Below are 16,436 nucleotides of genomic sequence, written 5' to 3' on the forward strand. Positions count from 1 at the left end.
AACTGAACTGATGAACAAATTGAACTTGAATTTTACCTGCACCAGCACTTTTTATCTATCTGAATATTATATATATATATATATATATATATATATATATATATATATATATATATATATATATATATATATATATATATATATATATATATATATGTTTATTTTTCCAGCGTCCATCTAGACCTGGATAGGATGTTTTCAGGAGTTCATGATAAACAAGAGGATGGTCTGAAGTAAAACGTATCCCAGATGATGAAGAAGAGATCCCTGAATTGTTTTTTCAGCAAAATTGCTGGGTCCTCTTAAAAACAAAAGAAGTATGTTCCTTGAGCAGCTAAGAAAAGCTCCTGCCACCCTCTGTATTAATAGAAGGGAGTAACTGCCCCTGAATCCTCTGCAACCATTCTATACGTTGCTGAGAGAGCTGAATCTTGCCCTGTCTTGATCGACCCTTGGTGTAAAGGGAAATGTGTCATTTCTGCCTCATTAAGAGGACGCAACACAAAGGCTATGTGACACAAAATTGTTGTTGGATAAAATTTCCATTTATTTGTCATAATTTTTATTTACACATATGTACCCAACTTGTTGTCATTCGGACAATTCATATAATCATACTTTGCTTAAAGTAATATAACTTAAGAATATGGTGACTGCGTTTAAATGAATTCTGACTCTGGCCCATTGTAGCTGCCAGTTCACTTAAAAAACTGAAGTAACAGTGTGATAAACATACAGTTGCAGGTGTGAATGGTGAAAAACACCATGAACACATAAATACTTCTATAAGTGTGGACGAACCGATAATTCTCTGAGAGTATAACTTACTGTTGTACAGTAATGTGAAAAATGAAAATAGAATATAAATAAACATACAGTATGATGTCAAAATATACACAGGAAATGCAAATACCGACTAATGACTCATTCTTTGTTGCAGCACCAGATAGGATCCACCTGAAGAACCTACCACACATAAGCAAAGCTACAAAAATATGTAGCGCACTAAATAACGGTTCATAAATTAAAAGCGACCAACTCAACATACAGTAAGTACTTTTACAACATATTACACCTTGATGTAACCGGTACATACACAAAAGCACCAAAGACTAAGTAAAATAAACCATTCTAGAAAGCAATGTAGAGGTAGAGCACCATCTGTCAAGATGAGCTGGTCCAACTGTGTAGGACCAACAATAAAATATCATGATAACAATGTACATATAGCCTTTGAAGAGAAATAATTTCATAACATCTACATGCTATTGCACTCATATAGATTTATAGTCGTACAGCTCTCCTTTAAGAGGCCTTTTACACTTCTTCGTTGGGTCTAGGATGGTCTGGGCATGTCTGGGGCCAGGGGGGGTGTTTGTAGGTGTTTGACACAGTGAAGACCAATCTTGTGATGTATCATTTGTACAGCCAACCTGAGCACCGTGTGATCAACAATTAAACAAGCAAAAAAATATACACATTAGATAAATACAGCTACTGTTATCTGTTGGCATGGGTGGTCCATACAAATAAAGTGGGTCTATGAGAGTTTGTAAAAAGTCTGGTATTGGCTGAATTTTGACCACAAAACAGAAAAGATACTGTGGCATTCAAATTTGTAGGCAAAACCCAATGTCAATTGAGCAGAGGATGGCAATCAAAGAAAGCAGACAGGACCAACTTCAATATGATGCTGAACATTAGGATGTGGTGTGGAAAGTTTTTCTATATCTACAATAGGTAGTTGGTGACTCTCCTGAGTATGGAAGAGGAAATGTGACTGATGCCAGCTGCCGTCTTGGATCTGAAACACAATTGTTGAAGGAGGAGAAAACACATAAATTATATCATATTTAAAATATAGTAGAGCATAACCACTGCAGAAGATTAATAAGCATAAGAAAAAAACAGAATAGACAGCTACACACAGAACAGGTTACAAAAACATAAGTATGGAATAAGAATGTTGGAAACTGGGTTTTATTTGTCTATTGTAATTGTCGGAGTAGGCATCCTGTTAGATATCGCATCCTTTTTGTAGATGGAAATCCAAGCCAACTGTTTTGCCAATTTATTTGTGGTGTTACTTGACTATAATATGGATTTGCTTTGCGCTGCCAGTACAAAAAATTGGCGGACTCTGTTCAGTTGAGTGTGTGAACTGGCTCAGTTCATTTCACTATTTTCACAGTAAGAAGCCCACCGATCTCCTGTGGCATGAATATCAAGCAATACAGTAACATCACAAAAATGACTTTTAACTCAAATGCGGTATAGTACAGTTTCTAATTAGAACAAGCCTGGGGATTTATATCACCTTCCTGTCTCGTTGCCCATACATGTTATACACTTAGAAAACTGAAATTCAGAATATTTGAATAATGCCATGCATTTTGTTGTAACTCACCTTTCCAGCCTCACAAGCAGTAGTGAGTATGGTTTAGATTATTTAGTTTTTTTCCTGACGTATAATTGTTTTTAGTTTTTGGCAGTGACAGAGGTGATGACGGACATTTAATTTTTTGGGGGGGAGCAACAGAAGTGAAGACAGAAGTGTCATTAATATTTTGGTGACCAGATCGATGAGTACAGTTTGGGTAAACTTCCTAAAGAGATGGATCAACGAAGAGGTCCACAGTACCAATGGTCTGTAAATGATGGACCAGAAAAAAAAAAAAACAAGTTCAATGCCCACCTCTGCAAAATACGTCATCGGTATAAAGGCATACAAAAGGCAAACTACAGAACCAAAATAGAAAAAAATGCAGTCCTACCTTGCACTCATCTTTTAGTACATATGGTTCAAGTAGTGTGTCAGTCTCAAACATTTCATTGTTCCAGCCTCGAAACCGAAGACGACTGCTCTCTTTTGTCATGGGATCAGGAGAGCTGGAACTGTCTGTAGTGCTGTTGGAAGGATCCGTTAGGCAATGGAGTGTGATGGTATGGATGGCCTCCGCACTTAGTAAATGGAGAAATTTCATTTGGACTTTCCCTACACCAAACACCAACTGTAAAAGCACACACAGAGGAGCCATCAATATGTGTTCATAACTGCAGGTCCATTTGGGTGAAAATGGCAAATACGGGTGGGAGGCAGTCCAAGATCCAACTTAACAGGGGCCAACTTTACATCATCTGCAAGGTGAGATCTTTTTGCAGTTTCTTGTAAACATACCGTACTTTGGTTATGTTGCTTTCATTGGTCTGGAAACAAGTCGGTAGTCCACAAACAAAATATCAAAAGAAAGAAAGGTCCACCCATGTATACAATCAGAGCGTGCTTTGCTTTAGACTGGGCATGAAGGTCGTGCTTTATGTGTCCACTAGATTGATTCAGTCCCAAATTGTGAGGACAGCTAATCTATGTATTTGAGTTTTGAAAAATGTAATCAATAAAAACAATAACACACTTAATCTTAAGGTTTGCAACGTACATATATTTTATTGTTACCTTATTAGTGACCAGCGGATGTAAACAGGTCTGACCCCCTGCAGTGAAGTTGCAAAAGACTTGGAAAGCATCTGAAGTGCAGCCAAGGTTTGGATCAATCCAGAACCACCCTTGAAATTGGCATTTAGAGAAAGTGGAGGAAGAAGACAAGTGAGCTTGATGTTTAAGTTAAATGTTATAACAAACAAATGGTCAATCCACTCTCACCATCTTTTAGCTTGTGATGACAGTCCAACAGGTCCTTGCAGACGCGAGTGGGATTTTCTCTGGTTCCTACAGGCTTTTTGATGCTCTCAATAATGCTGCTCAAGTAATGAAGAGTCTTGAAAATATCCGTATTATGGTCTGGTAGGCTCATGTCTGCATTTTGAAAACCCTGGTCATAAATGACAAGAAAGTTAATGAAAACAATGTCTTATATAATGTCTAAATGCACTATCTATACAGATTTGTATTTGATTTAATCACAATCATTAGGGATGAGACGAGATACAAAATCCAGTAAAACCAGATTCTCACGTGGTTGAAATTGATGAAATGAAATTGTCATAATTAGTAATTACCAAATAATGCCCAGTATGAATGTTAAAGTTTTCCAAGTTTTCATTTGACTGAGTAGGCTGTCAGATAATTAACAATCTAGATGCAAATAAACATAAACAGGAGCTTTACTTTTGTTTCAGGCTCATTTTTAAGCTGCAGCTGAGCTATTATAATGAAATGATTGTAGTTTGTGATGGTGTGCATATTATTTATTTATTTTTTTATTAAAAAAAAAAAGTAAAATATCATTTATTTCTTCAACTGGAAAACCAAAACATCGAATTAAGAACAACTTTGTGTTTTTCTTTCTTTTTTTTCGTGACTCACGACTCCCAGCTCACACTGGGAGGGCGGAATAGTTTGTGCAGTGGAAACTTCAAGCGACAAGTTACCATTTTTGTGACTTGCTTCTGGGAAGAACTTCAAAATGAAAGCAAATCCAGTGTTTTTCATTGCATTCATAATCCAACAAGCAAAAAATAAATACAAATCTCATGGTGTCTAATCTTGCGAGAATTCATCCCATCCCTAATGCACATTTACAAAGCCACTTTGTCCTCCATTGTCACCCTGCGTTTAACCTTTCCTTAATGAATGAATTACTTAACTACTTCACCTTTTTTTCAAGGCCATCTTTAGAGTCGGACATGGTCAAGAATTCGTAGTCATCATATAGTTGCCTCTGGTGGGATCAAGATCATAAGATTGTCATGATTATTTTTATTAAATGAAAATATATAAAGTCTAGACATTTATGATATTAAGGGAAAACGGACCACTGCTAATGAAAAATACCCACGTTTCCTTTGTGTAATGCGAGCATGCGTTTGTTTTACAACATTCTGTTATTGCTATGCAGTCAAGAAAGTGGATTTAATGTAAGATAGGGATATGTAAATTTAACAAAGGCGTTTTGCCTTTCATGTGTATTATCTTATTTACTTACTGTAGGACCTGGAGCACCCGGGGGGCCCTATGGGAGAGAGAAACATTTTAAAAAAATAAATAAAAATGAGGTACGAGTCTAGACTGAAACACCGCTAGAAAATATGTAAATTAGCAGAGATTTTCTGTGGAATGGTGGCTCTCAATATAAAACTGTGAAGAATTTTACAATGTTTCAACCAAGCAGTATAAGGCTCACTAATAGTCATTGCAACACACAAGAGTCAACACACAACACAAGATAACACTTTGTTGTTGTATATATCAAAACCAACTGCATGACATTAGAAGGTTATTAAATTGTTGTTTTTTGAATTAGGAAAATTGTCATGCTCTTAACTATTTTATGCCTCAAATTGAATTTTACTTTGTTTGTTTCTTCATCAGGAAGTGAATAAAACTAGCCAATTACAGACAGAGAGAAAAGGAAGGCATGTCTTAGGGATCCAACAATAATTTTCTCACACACATCATCGCTCACAATGGGAACTACAGAGGCTGTCACAGAATAGACTATCATAATTTCTTAGCCAGTTATTTAAGTCCGGTTAGAAATAAAACTTAAAAAGAAGGAATTGGCAAGTGCTCTGTCATGGGACAGCTTGTGCATTCCAAAAAATACAACATTTCATTTTTGAAAATGCTCCATCATGAACAAGTCATGCTAGCAGTGTTGCTGCCATTTTTTTTTCGACAAAGACTTGGGGCAGGAGGAGGGAACCGTGAAGTGTCTCCATTTATGTCTTCCTAGCAGCTTCATGACTGTAATCACTGCATTTAACTGAATTGTACCATTTATTGAAATAGTTTATTTTCCATTCAAATTATATAAAGATTAACAATAGTGCCCTTTGATTGGATGGCAAGCAGTTCAGGAACTGTTGCCCAATTGACAGCTGGGCTAGGATCCTCTTATCTACAAAGAAGAGTTGCTTCGTAAGCATTTCATTGTGAATGTGGATATACTTGTCAACAGTTCTTCAACGTGCATTATCTGGGTTACTTAGTTTGCATGTAGAAGAGCAACAACTTTAAATTGCAATGTTATTTTCTTTGAGAAGACGCCATGATTTGATTGAATATTTTTGTTTCAAAGTGTTAGTTTGCGCAAAGCATTGCCTCTCACTCAATCAATGTAGCTGTGCTTTCTATTGCTTCATAAAAAAAAAAAAAAAGAATGAAGATAATTTATATTAAATTTATCAAATCAAGTTTTATACTTTTCACACAAAGTTTTGGTCCCTCAAACTGACAATTCATCTGACATATTCATATAAATCAACTTACCCTGGGTCCTGGACTTCCATGTGGTCCTTGGGGTCCCTAAAAGATAGCAAATTGCAGTGAAAATGCTATGAAAACTGTGAAAAATAGTAAAACTACCACTCCACAAATCAAATATTCCAGGTTTTGTTGTGAATCTGAAATGTATCTTGAAAGTCTTTATGAAGCTTTGACAAAATTTGAAGAAACTTGACAGACAAAATTGGACACATATAGGGGAGTCTCTTTCGTCATGTAATTGTGTGGGTGTCCAAACAGTGCCTTTGGCAAATCTGGTAGGAGAGGAATAAGCACCACCGTATACACGGGTCTAAACAGAAAAGGAGGCAAATTGTGCTGGTCTCCTACTGTATATACTTATACAGTATGCTGGTTAGTCAAAGAAACATAAGAATTTGAAAATGACATCAAATGTACTTGGGATCATGTCACACCTAATCATGTCTCAGCTTGCTAGTATCACATGACAAAACCCAGACAAGAGTTGACAGCGATTGAATGCTGCTTATGTCATTTTCAGTGAGCAGCAAGTGGCAAAAGGCGTTTTCAAATGTTTAAAGTAAACATAAAAAATAATGAAGTTATCACAAAGATAGAAAAAATATTATGTTTTTACAGCTGACAATAGTTAAATGAGTAATATTCCCCCTTTGATTTTATGAATAAATCCTTGTCCATAATACATTCAAGTTTGTTGCTGCCTAATTTATCCCGAAACAAACCTGAGTCTGCACAGTATGAATGATGTTTGAGGCATCATCTATTTCTGACATGGTTCTGACCTTTTCTCCGTAAATTACATTTCACAGCAAGAATAGCACTAATGAGCTGTTTTACCAAAGGGTGTGTGATCGACTGAACGGTAGGCAGGACGAACCATAACAGGCACACCTATGGGGTGTACCTCCTAAAGGAGTAGGGAGAGTCCACATTTAAATATTTTTTTTTCTGAAAAAGCCTTTGTAATTTAGGTGGAATATCTAATAAACACACAACTAATGCTGTTGCCACAATTGAACCTTTGTTGATTGTGATGAAAAAACTTCTGAGTTAAAATGTTATCAATCAATTACAAGTTCAGAGAGATACAATTACCTCAAAGTATAGTGTTATACAACATAATGTATATTTTGACAGACCAGGACAGGGGCACTCATCCTTGCATTACTATTCCCTGGGATAAAGTAACTGCGGACACACTGGTTTGTTATGATAATCGTTTGACAAGGATTTGCAACAGTGCTTGCACATAGCTGTCTGCAAATACAGCAAGGGCCGACAAGAAGCGCCTGTAGAGACCAGTTTCTTTCACGATTACTCTTATTGTGCACAAAATAAATTTGAGCTACCAGTGCAGTGCAGTCTACAATGATGCATCAGTCTTTATCATTCAAAGTTCAATTTACAGCCTTAAGCTGATTTGAGGTTGCACCATTTGACTTTGCAATGAGAAAGTGATCATCATGCCGACATCATGTTTGATCTTTTACTAGAGTGTAATTATGACATAATCACACATGGTATCGATTGTAATCAAAGTTTTCAGTTTTTTAACTTTATGATTACAGATTGGAATCAGATCCTACCATTTCACCGCTGCTTCCTCTCGGACCTCGTGGCCCCTGTAGAAATGGAAAATAAACACATATTACGTCTACCTCATACCCAACTTCAACATCAAATCCATCTGCTTGCAACAACATAAACTTGGTTGATTAAGAATATAATAAATAATTAAAAACCTACAGGTTTTCCCATAGGGCCCATCTTTCCTTCAGGCCCCACTGGTCCAGCAAATCCCTGAAACACATTTTTTAGGCTTTTGTCTTTTTATGCAATGAAAGTTAGATTGATTAGCAAGGGAATCTTCCCACTACTTTTGATCAAAACAGGTTTCTTGAACAGTACTCTTCATCGAGCAAACCTTAAGGTGATATAATATGCATGAAATCTGGTCTGAGTTTCATGTTATTTGAACAAGAACTTACCAGTGTACCCATGGGGCCCTTTGGACCATGGAAACCTTTCAATCCCACATCACCATTTGGACCCTAATGCAAAAATGAATATTTGGTTTCATATATTATAGTTACAATACATATCATTTTATAGCCTGCAAAAGGTGACCATATCTCTTGTACTTTCATGGTTGAGCAGATTACGCTTCCTTAGACTAACCTTTGGGCCAGGAAAACCCTGCAAACCAAGCATGCCTGGACGACCTGGATCCCCCTGGCAAAATACAATTCAGAATATTTTTAATGGGGTGTTTTACACATTCAAATAACAAACACAAAAATGTGCATATGTATGAATTTATGTTTGTACGTCCTGATTTTTTTTTGCCAATGCCACTGCCAACCCAGAAGAATTAAAGTATGGTGTCCTTTTAACAACCCCTCTGCATTTCACAATAAGTAGGGCACCGGCAGAATGGTGAATGTCTGGATCAACAGTAGTCCCAGCCAACATTCATGTGTGTGCGCGCACACACACGCACACACACACACACTTGTATAGGGGTCCAGTGTCTGTACCCAACTCTGTCTGAGGCCTGTCTGTCGTCCAGGGTGGCAGCCACAATGTTTAGACAGCCAGTCATCCACATCCTCTAGACAGATCCATTTTCGAGCCAACAACTTCGGCCAAGCAACTCTATTCACTAAATAGTGTAAAAGGATCTGACCCAAGGGCTGAAGTCTGCTCTCTGTTACATGAACATCAATGGCGAAAACGAGGCAGAGCAGAGAAGAGCAATGGATTGAATGTTGTTTTTCTTGAAAAGTTACATAAGTAAAGTGGAGCACCTTTTTCCGGGTCTCTGGTGTGTGAGGATCTTACATAACTTGGCCTTACAAAGAGAAGTGTTTCCATCTGAGGTCTTCGCAAGATAATTTTTTGACTCCATTTAAAATGGAAAAGTCTCAAACACATTTCTTGCCACGCTGCTATTTGAGCCTAAAAGCTATATTTAGAGAACCCTTTAACACCACGTATATGGGAAAAATACTTTTAAAGGTATATGATCAGTTTATACTGTAATGTCAATAGTTGTATAAATCAAACAACGTAATCTAGATATAGATACTTATGCAGTTGTCAACTGATTGAACAATACGCACAATTGATTTTCATTTCAAAACAATTTGATTGGTTTAAATTTAAAATTATTTCTACTTCAATCTACAGATGTGCAAAGAATCATCACACTGCTTTAGCCCGCTTAACAATACAGAATACCAAAAGCAGTCAAAGCATGCCTTTTCCTTCAAAAAGAGTACGTGGAAAACCACTACTTTTAAGCCTGGATATAATTGTGTAGCTCTTATTGTATGAAATAAGATGAAAAAAAAGTTCATCTGTTTAATAAAAAAGGTAGAAGATACATTGTCATTTCACAGGAACTTGTGGTACCAAAATATCATGTGAAAAACTGATGCCTAAATGAAAATGATGAATATTTCTCAGCAAGTTCATGACAAATAAGATATAAAAATACACTGATTCAAGTGAGAAGCTAAATGGAAAAAATTGGCAAAGCCTGAAACAAGTGCCGAATTGTTCATCTGTGTACCTGAGAGCCTATCAAGAGCACTATCAGTGACAATCACCAGATCCATGCAGGTCAAGGCCCATTTGTTAGCAACGGAGTTTAACTTTGCATTCAGATTCGCAGCCATGTGACAGAGGTTTGCAAAATCTTTGCTCTCTGTTGTCCATGCATCACATGTCAATGCCACACCCGGTCAAGGCTCTGGCGACTTTTCTTTCAGTCTCTTGGTATAAAATCTGTGGCACAGCTGTCTCAAATGAAAAATGTTCAGTATGGTATAGCATACCTTGGCTCTGATGTCTGCCACATATTCCACTACCCCGTACGCGCATAGATTTTTGCTTTCAATGAAGATCATCAGTTTGTTTCATTTTTATCTCTTCCTATCTTAGCTTTCACTTACACGTCTAATCCTACTGAATATAGATTTTATGTTTTGTTTGTTATGTTTGTTTATTATGTTTTTTCATACAGTGGTAAATTTCATTTTATATCAAATAATAGACACTTACATTTCACTGTAGCACAACATGCAGCATGTGACAAAGGTACTCACTGGTTGCCCTTTGGGTCCGGTCTCACCCTTCAATCCCTGGTCACCTGGAGCACCTTCAAGCCCTCTGAACCCTACCAATCCCCGATCTCCTGGTAGACCAATCTCGCCCTGGACAAACAATAGAATTGCTAATGCCAGTCAAATGTCATATTAATTTTTTAAACACAGGTTGTAAATGATCAAAATATAGAAGGTCAAATATTTATGCTGATATTTTCACCTTTGGACCCGGTGGTCCGAGTTCTCCAGGTAGTCCTGGGAGTCCAACACTACCCCGAGGACCTGGACGTCCAGCAGGACCAACTGGTCCTACCAAGCCTCGCTGGCCCTGAAAACAGTCAACAGTGGGAGAAATATTCAACTAGGAAAACACTACCAGGTCCTAAATAATATACAGTGCACAGTATGACTAAGCAGAATACAATTAACCCAAAAAGGAAACGTTAGAGGAAAAAAAGTTGCATTGTTGTATACTGAGTGGAAAATGAAATTTAAAGGTCACAATGATATATTCGTTTGATTTATCAACATGCTTAAAACATGCTACAGTCAAACACAGTTTCTCCATTCAGGATGTGCATGACTCTTAAATTTAAACTAGTGTTGATGTCGGCTGGTCTCCTCTCTTGGTCATAATATTTCCTGAAAACAAGCTTCCAAAGTGAGCAATAAAATGGTCTGCCTGATCCCAGAGCTGTTTTCTCACGCTGCAGACCAAAGGCAGCTCCATCAGCAGTGTGGTGAGGCAGAATAAAGCGAGTGATATTAGAATAACAGATTGAGTGGTTCGTCGCTTCGCATAAGGCTTCTGTTCCTTGATCAACATGATGAAAACGGATAAGCCTGAGTGAACCTGCTTGGAATTTGTAAGGTGAAACCCAAAAGTGCTTTGACACGTTCTTGCATAAGAACCAGACAGTGTCTTTCATCTTAATTGGACAATGTGATTTAATTAAACTTGACCAAGGTCCTCGCAGGAATGTATGCCGAGGACACGTCCAAATTCAAGCAGGCGTATTACATAGTAATAAAGCCGCTGTGACACAGCAAAACCTCTATGGGTTTGCTGCCGCGAATTGATGAGGCATCAGAATGTTAAGTGGTGCAGTGGAGATCCTGTGAATTGGTTTCCAATAAGGAAACAAGAAGTGTTAGCTGCGTAACTGTTGACCTAACAGTGTTTGATAAATCCCTGTGGAAAGTTTCTCAACCCATGCATTGGACGTCTTCCTATCTGTCCCTTTTTGTCCATTTTAACGATGCACTCATGCTTATTTAAACTTATACCTATGATTTGATCTCTCTTTCTCTCTCTCAATCTCTCTCCCTCCCTCCCTCTCCCCACATCCACACACAAAGTTGATAGGAAGTTAGTATATGCATGGGTAAAGTACAAGAAGGATTACAAAGAAAGATCGGAGAACATCAACTGAAAGTTACAGCTTGATTTTAATTTATTGGCTTCAAATCTTTTTCTGTCAACTCAACTGTCAACTGTCAAATGCTTACCATGTCTGTTTTATAGATCAAGCTCAAGCAACACTAAAACAGTCCTTGAGAAGATCTATTGTAATATTATATAATGCACAGAAGGAATGCTTAAATGAACTAAACAGAATTTCTATGAAGGAATTGTAGCTGTCATCACCACTGTTGTAGCAATGTTACATGAATAAACTTGTTGTTCTATGGTTCCGAGTAGTCATTACCATTAGCATACACTGATATCCATATGTACCTGTCTTCCTTGTTTTCCAGGTAATCCTGGTAAGCCATGGAGTCCTGATGGACCATCGGGTCCAGGATAACCCTTCATGCCTTTCGGTCCAGGTAAACCAAATGGCCCCTGCAAAATGTCATTAAAAACATCAAAAAGACAAAATTGACCCACTTCCTGTCTGAATTTTCAGTTTTCTGTAAACTAGACTTGGATCACATTTGAATTACAGTAATATCTGGACTATGGAGAATGTATGTAGAAAGGTCAACTCCAACCTACACTACTAAATTCTCACTTGAAAAGCATTTTTGTCTCTGTACTCGTATCCTGATGTGCTGAATCCAACCTCAAAACGTCAAGTAACATCTGCAATGCTATTTGATTTGAATTTCAGTTCAGACATTTTTTTGTATCAAGAGAAGTTCTCTTACAATTAGCAGTTTTACCTGCCATGATTTTGACTGCCAAACAGATCCCATTGTGGATTTGTCAAGCTAGTATTTTTACAGTATGATTTGCGAATGGATATTACACACAAAAATTTTGTGGCTCAATCATAAAGACTTTTTCATTGAAGGGCGTTTGGAGGCTTTACAGGCTGGCTGCGTTGATCAGATAAAGCCACTGCAAATGTCTTTTTTTTCTTAAAGAAATGAAATTGGATCCTATTTAGAATTCTGCACTGATATTTATAACAAATTCATCCTTCAGAACCCAGCATTGCACCCTATAATCCTTCACAGGACTGTCATCCCTAAACAACCGAAGCCTAGTATCGCATGACTTATAAAGCTGCTTCTGGTACCCTTCCACAACACATCTGCTGCAAATTTATTAAGGTTCATTCTTCTTTAAACTTCAGGTCTAACAGCTGGCTGCGTTTTGAGGTTCCCACTATTATGACTGAGATAGGGAGAAAAAGTCTGTCTTATCTTGGTCCATGGGCATGGAACGATTTGCAAGCCCACTTGAATTTCAGCTCTCCCATACCTTTTGCTCATTTTAAACATGCTGTCTCCAAAGTCCTTGTTACTAGTTGTTCATGCAAATAATTTACTGAATTGCTGCTGTTATTAATCATTTTGGTTATTTCCTTATTATTATTTTCTTTCTTTTCTTTTCTTATATTCTCCTCCTTTTCTCCCTCTGAACCTTTGTCAAATTTTGGTTTCTGTAAACTCTTCTCCAGGACATCCTGGCAAAAGAGATGTAAATCTCAATGGATTTCTTCCTGGTTAAATAAAGGTGAAAAACAAAAATCTGAGATGGTATCCGAAGCCTTTTAGTTCATCTATGACGTCAGTGGGACATGAAAAAAAGAACCTGTGGTGCTAATTTGAGAACATCAACTTGATTTGCGCACCCCAGGGTACAGTTTAAACTAAATCACATGACACATGATAAATGTGTTTCGCCTGATCATTCATGTTTGTTTTTTGAAAAGTGGTAATCAAATCACAAATTCTGCCAGGGTATGTGTAGTAGATTTATGAGCACAACTATATGACAAGAGGTAAACTCTTGCCAGATGTGTTTGTAGTTTGATTTGGGTTTGTTTTTTTTCATGAGGTGATCATAACAACATACGCTAATCAACAATAACCTTGCTCAGACCTGAAGAGGTGCGCAATAATATACTGTACTTACTTTTCTTCTAGCCAATAGATATTACACTCATTGTATGAATAGTTAGTTCTTCCTTTATGTGAAACTCTAATTGTTGCAAACCTGTGCCCTCTGTAAGCAATGTAAGCATATAGTGGTAACCAATAATCTAATAGTGGCCTTCATTCTACTCTTTCTGCGATTTCTCACTGAACAAAGTGAGGTGTGCTACTCACTTCAACTCCAGGAGCTCCATTCAATCCCCGTGCCCCTTTCTTCCCTGCAGGGCCCTGAAGAAACACACACACACACCCACACAAGCAGCAAATAAAACATACTTTACCGAGACATGAAGAAAAACACATGGTTATGTATCTCACATATACTAAAATGATAAAATGGAAATGTTCAAGAGTTTAAGACTGTGTCTAATATGACCCATGTGCAGAACCCATATAACATGACAATGACTTTTATTGGATTCATCAATAACGTTTGATTTGCAAATAAAAACAACAACATAGCAAGTAACATACTAGAATAGTCTTCAACAAAGTTGCAACCATCAAATACACTCTTATAGTTTGTAATTATATACTGTAAATAGGAGTAAATATTGTAGACACACAGAAAATCCACACTGCAGGACCTAATCAATCGTTCCTGTTTTCTGGCTAACCAACACAATATTAATTCAATTCGAAATGTCTTCAATTGTTTCTCTTTGACACAAGAAAACCTTACTCGACACTGAATCCAGAGTTCCCAAGTATTTGAACTAGATAAACAATTGTGATGAAAACTAGGATTGTTTTGAACTTTTTGAGTCATATTTAACATGAACAATATGTTGTGAAAATGGGCGAAGGAGGTTAGTAATTTCAAAGCGAGATTACGTTATATAATCAGACATTTTAGGACAATAATAGGTTCAGAAAACAGATTGAAAAGGTGGAAAAAAACATCTACAGTTCCCAGATACAGATCACTGTAAATAGGAGGAGAGCCTTGAATTCAGGATGTCCATGAAATTGGCTGTACTTTTCTAATTTGTTCTGTCTTTTTACTCCACATTCTGCAGCTAAAACCTATTTCCATCGGGTGTCTCATATTAGAGGGTAGACTGCCCCATTCCCTTTTAATAAAATCCCACAAAACTGAGCTAAGCCATGAAACACAACAGAATAAGCATCAAAGAAAAGAAATTGACATGGACTAGTGTCAGGTGACATAGTAAAAATACATTTGGGTACTTAGTCAAGCGGCATATTCTGTCCAGGCAGTAAAATGATTCTTCTTCATCTACAGCATCAAGTTTAAACCCTTCCTAACATACAGCTACTTCCAAACATACAAGAACAGATAGGCCAGCTACTCTACTTCTCCTTTAAACTCAAAACAATTGGGTTTGACATCACAAGGTGATCATGAAACCTGGTACTTGAATCTAGATGTTACACGCAATTTAGAAGATTCTGTGGCACTTTTCCTTTGAGCTTGTACATTTATTATTAAAACGTTTGAACATTACTTATTCAAACCAAGAAGCACCCGTTTTTATGATTGAGCGCAGCTGCTCTATCTCTGAAAATACAGCACTTAATGTTACCGGTTTGATGTATTTTATGGAATGTGCACTCCATAAAAAAAATCCAAAAGAGGGAACTTTACACATCCCGCAAGGCTGCTTTCACAGTCGATGTTTGGCAATATCCCTTAGTCATACTTACTCTCTTATAGGCTATTTTTGTACGGCAAAGGAAAGACAACATCCCTCGGTCACGTCTTCTGTCTCAACATTAGGCAATTTCTGTCAAGGCTTGGTGTCAAGGCAAGGCAAATAAAGGTATAGATTGGGCCAGAGCAATCATTTCAAGAAAATCCTACTGACGCATTTTTAATATAGATGACAAAGTGGGTTTTTTTTGTTTTTTTTTTTAATGCAAACTCCTCCTTTAAAGCCGTTGTGTATAAAGTAATATTTATAGGGATGCTTGCTGCAACACGCGTGCAGCACACACACTTTGGTGTCTCAGAGGGGACAATTGCAAGCCTATACCAAGCAAGCAAGAGAGCGAGCAGAACAAAGCAAAACAAAATATAAAAACAATTCACCATTGGTTTCAGTACACAAACAAGACTCAAATAACAAATATATGTCAACACCGATTAGTTACCCCGGGCCTCCGAGGACATAAACAAGGACGCCACAGCCAAAGGTGGGCAATCTATCTGCACTAAAGGCGGGAAGGGCGGCAACGAATAACGAATCCCACAAGTGCTTCACATAGCCGGCTCCATAGTGAAAATCCCACAAAATGTTCCAACATTTTGCACACTCAAGTAGAATGCAGAAGAGGGTAACATCAAGTACAGCAATGAAGGCACAACGAGGGTTAAAAACAGGCAACAACAATCCCCATCTTTTTTTCTTCTTTTAGTTATGATTGGAAGACAAACGTTCTTTTTTTTCTCTTCTCTCTTCTTGTTTCCATTTTTATTTGCTATTGCCACACAAACAAGAAACCCGCTTGGCTACACACAAGTTGCAAACCGACATCCAAAACATGATTTGAAACATGACGGCCTCCATCTGAACAGCACTCCCTATGTAATATAATTATCAACTACCTGAAATATTATATTAAAAAGTGTTGATGTGATAGAACACATTTATCTGCATGTTACTGAACTTGCTATTGCTTTTCTTGTTGTTTTTTTTTTTAAACAAATCTCACTAGATTTTACATACCCTTAGGTGTTACACACCTTAAGG

General features: G+C 37.3%; 1 protein-coding gene across 1 annotated transcript in view; it reads right to left on the reverse strand.

The window, feature by feature from the left end:
• Positions 1-553: 553 nt before the first annotated feature.
• The window catches only part of col24a1 (collagen type XXIV alpha 1), an 85,617-nt gene continuing 69,734 nt past the window's right edge, over positions 554-16,436 (reverse strand). The window contains exons 46-60 of the mRNA XM_088426162.1: positions 13,897-13,950; positions 12,074-12,181; positions 10,556-10,663; positions 10,336-10,443; positions 8,405-8,458; positions 8,215-8,277; positions 7,973-8,026; positions 7,813-7,848; positions 6,230-6,265; positions 4,944-4,970; positions 4,614-4,679; positions 3,662-3,830; positions 3,455-3,564; positions 2,775-3,011; positions 554-1,804 (exon numbers count right to left, since the gene is read on the reverse strand). Coding sequence (XP_088282288.1) covers positions 1,658-1,804; positions 2,775-3,011; positions 3,455-3,564; positions 3,662-3,830; positions 4,614-4,679; positions 4,944-4,970; positions 6,230-6,265; positions 7,813-7,848; positions 7,973-8,026; positions 8,215-8,277; positions 8,405-8,458; positions 10,336-10,443; positions 10,556-10,663; positions 12,074-12,181; positions 13,897-13,950 — 1,377 coding nt within the window. The 3' untranslated portion in view covers positions 554-1,657. The remainder of the gene's footprint in view (positions 1,805-2,774; positions 3,012-3,454; positions 3,565-3,661; positions 3,831-4,613; positions 4,680-4,943; positions 4,971-6,229; positions 6,266-7,812; positions 7,849-7,972; positions 8,027-8,214; positions 8,278-8,404; positions 8,459-10,335; positions 10,444-10,555; positions 10,664-12,073; positions 12,182-13,896; positions 13,951-16,436) is intronic.

This window comes from Hippichthys cyanospilos, chromosome 10 (assembly GCF_059441005.1).
Source record: "Hippichthys cyanospilos isolate Australia breed blue-spotted pipefish chromosome 10, RoL_Hcya_1.0, whole genome shotgun sequence".
NCBI lineage: Eukaryota > Metazoa > Chordata > Actinopteri > Syngnathiformes > Syngnathidae > Hippichthys > Hippichthys cyanospilos.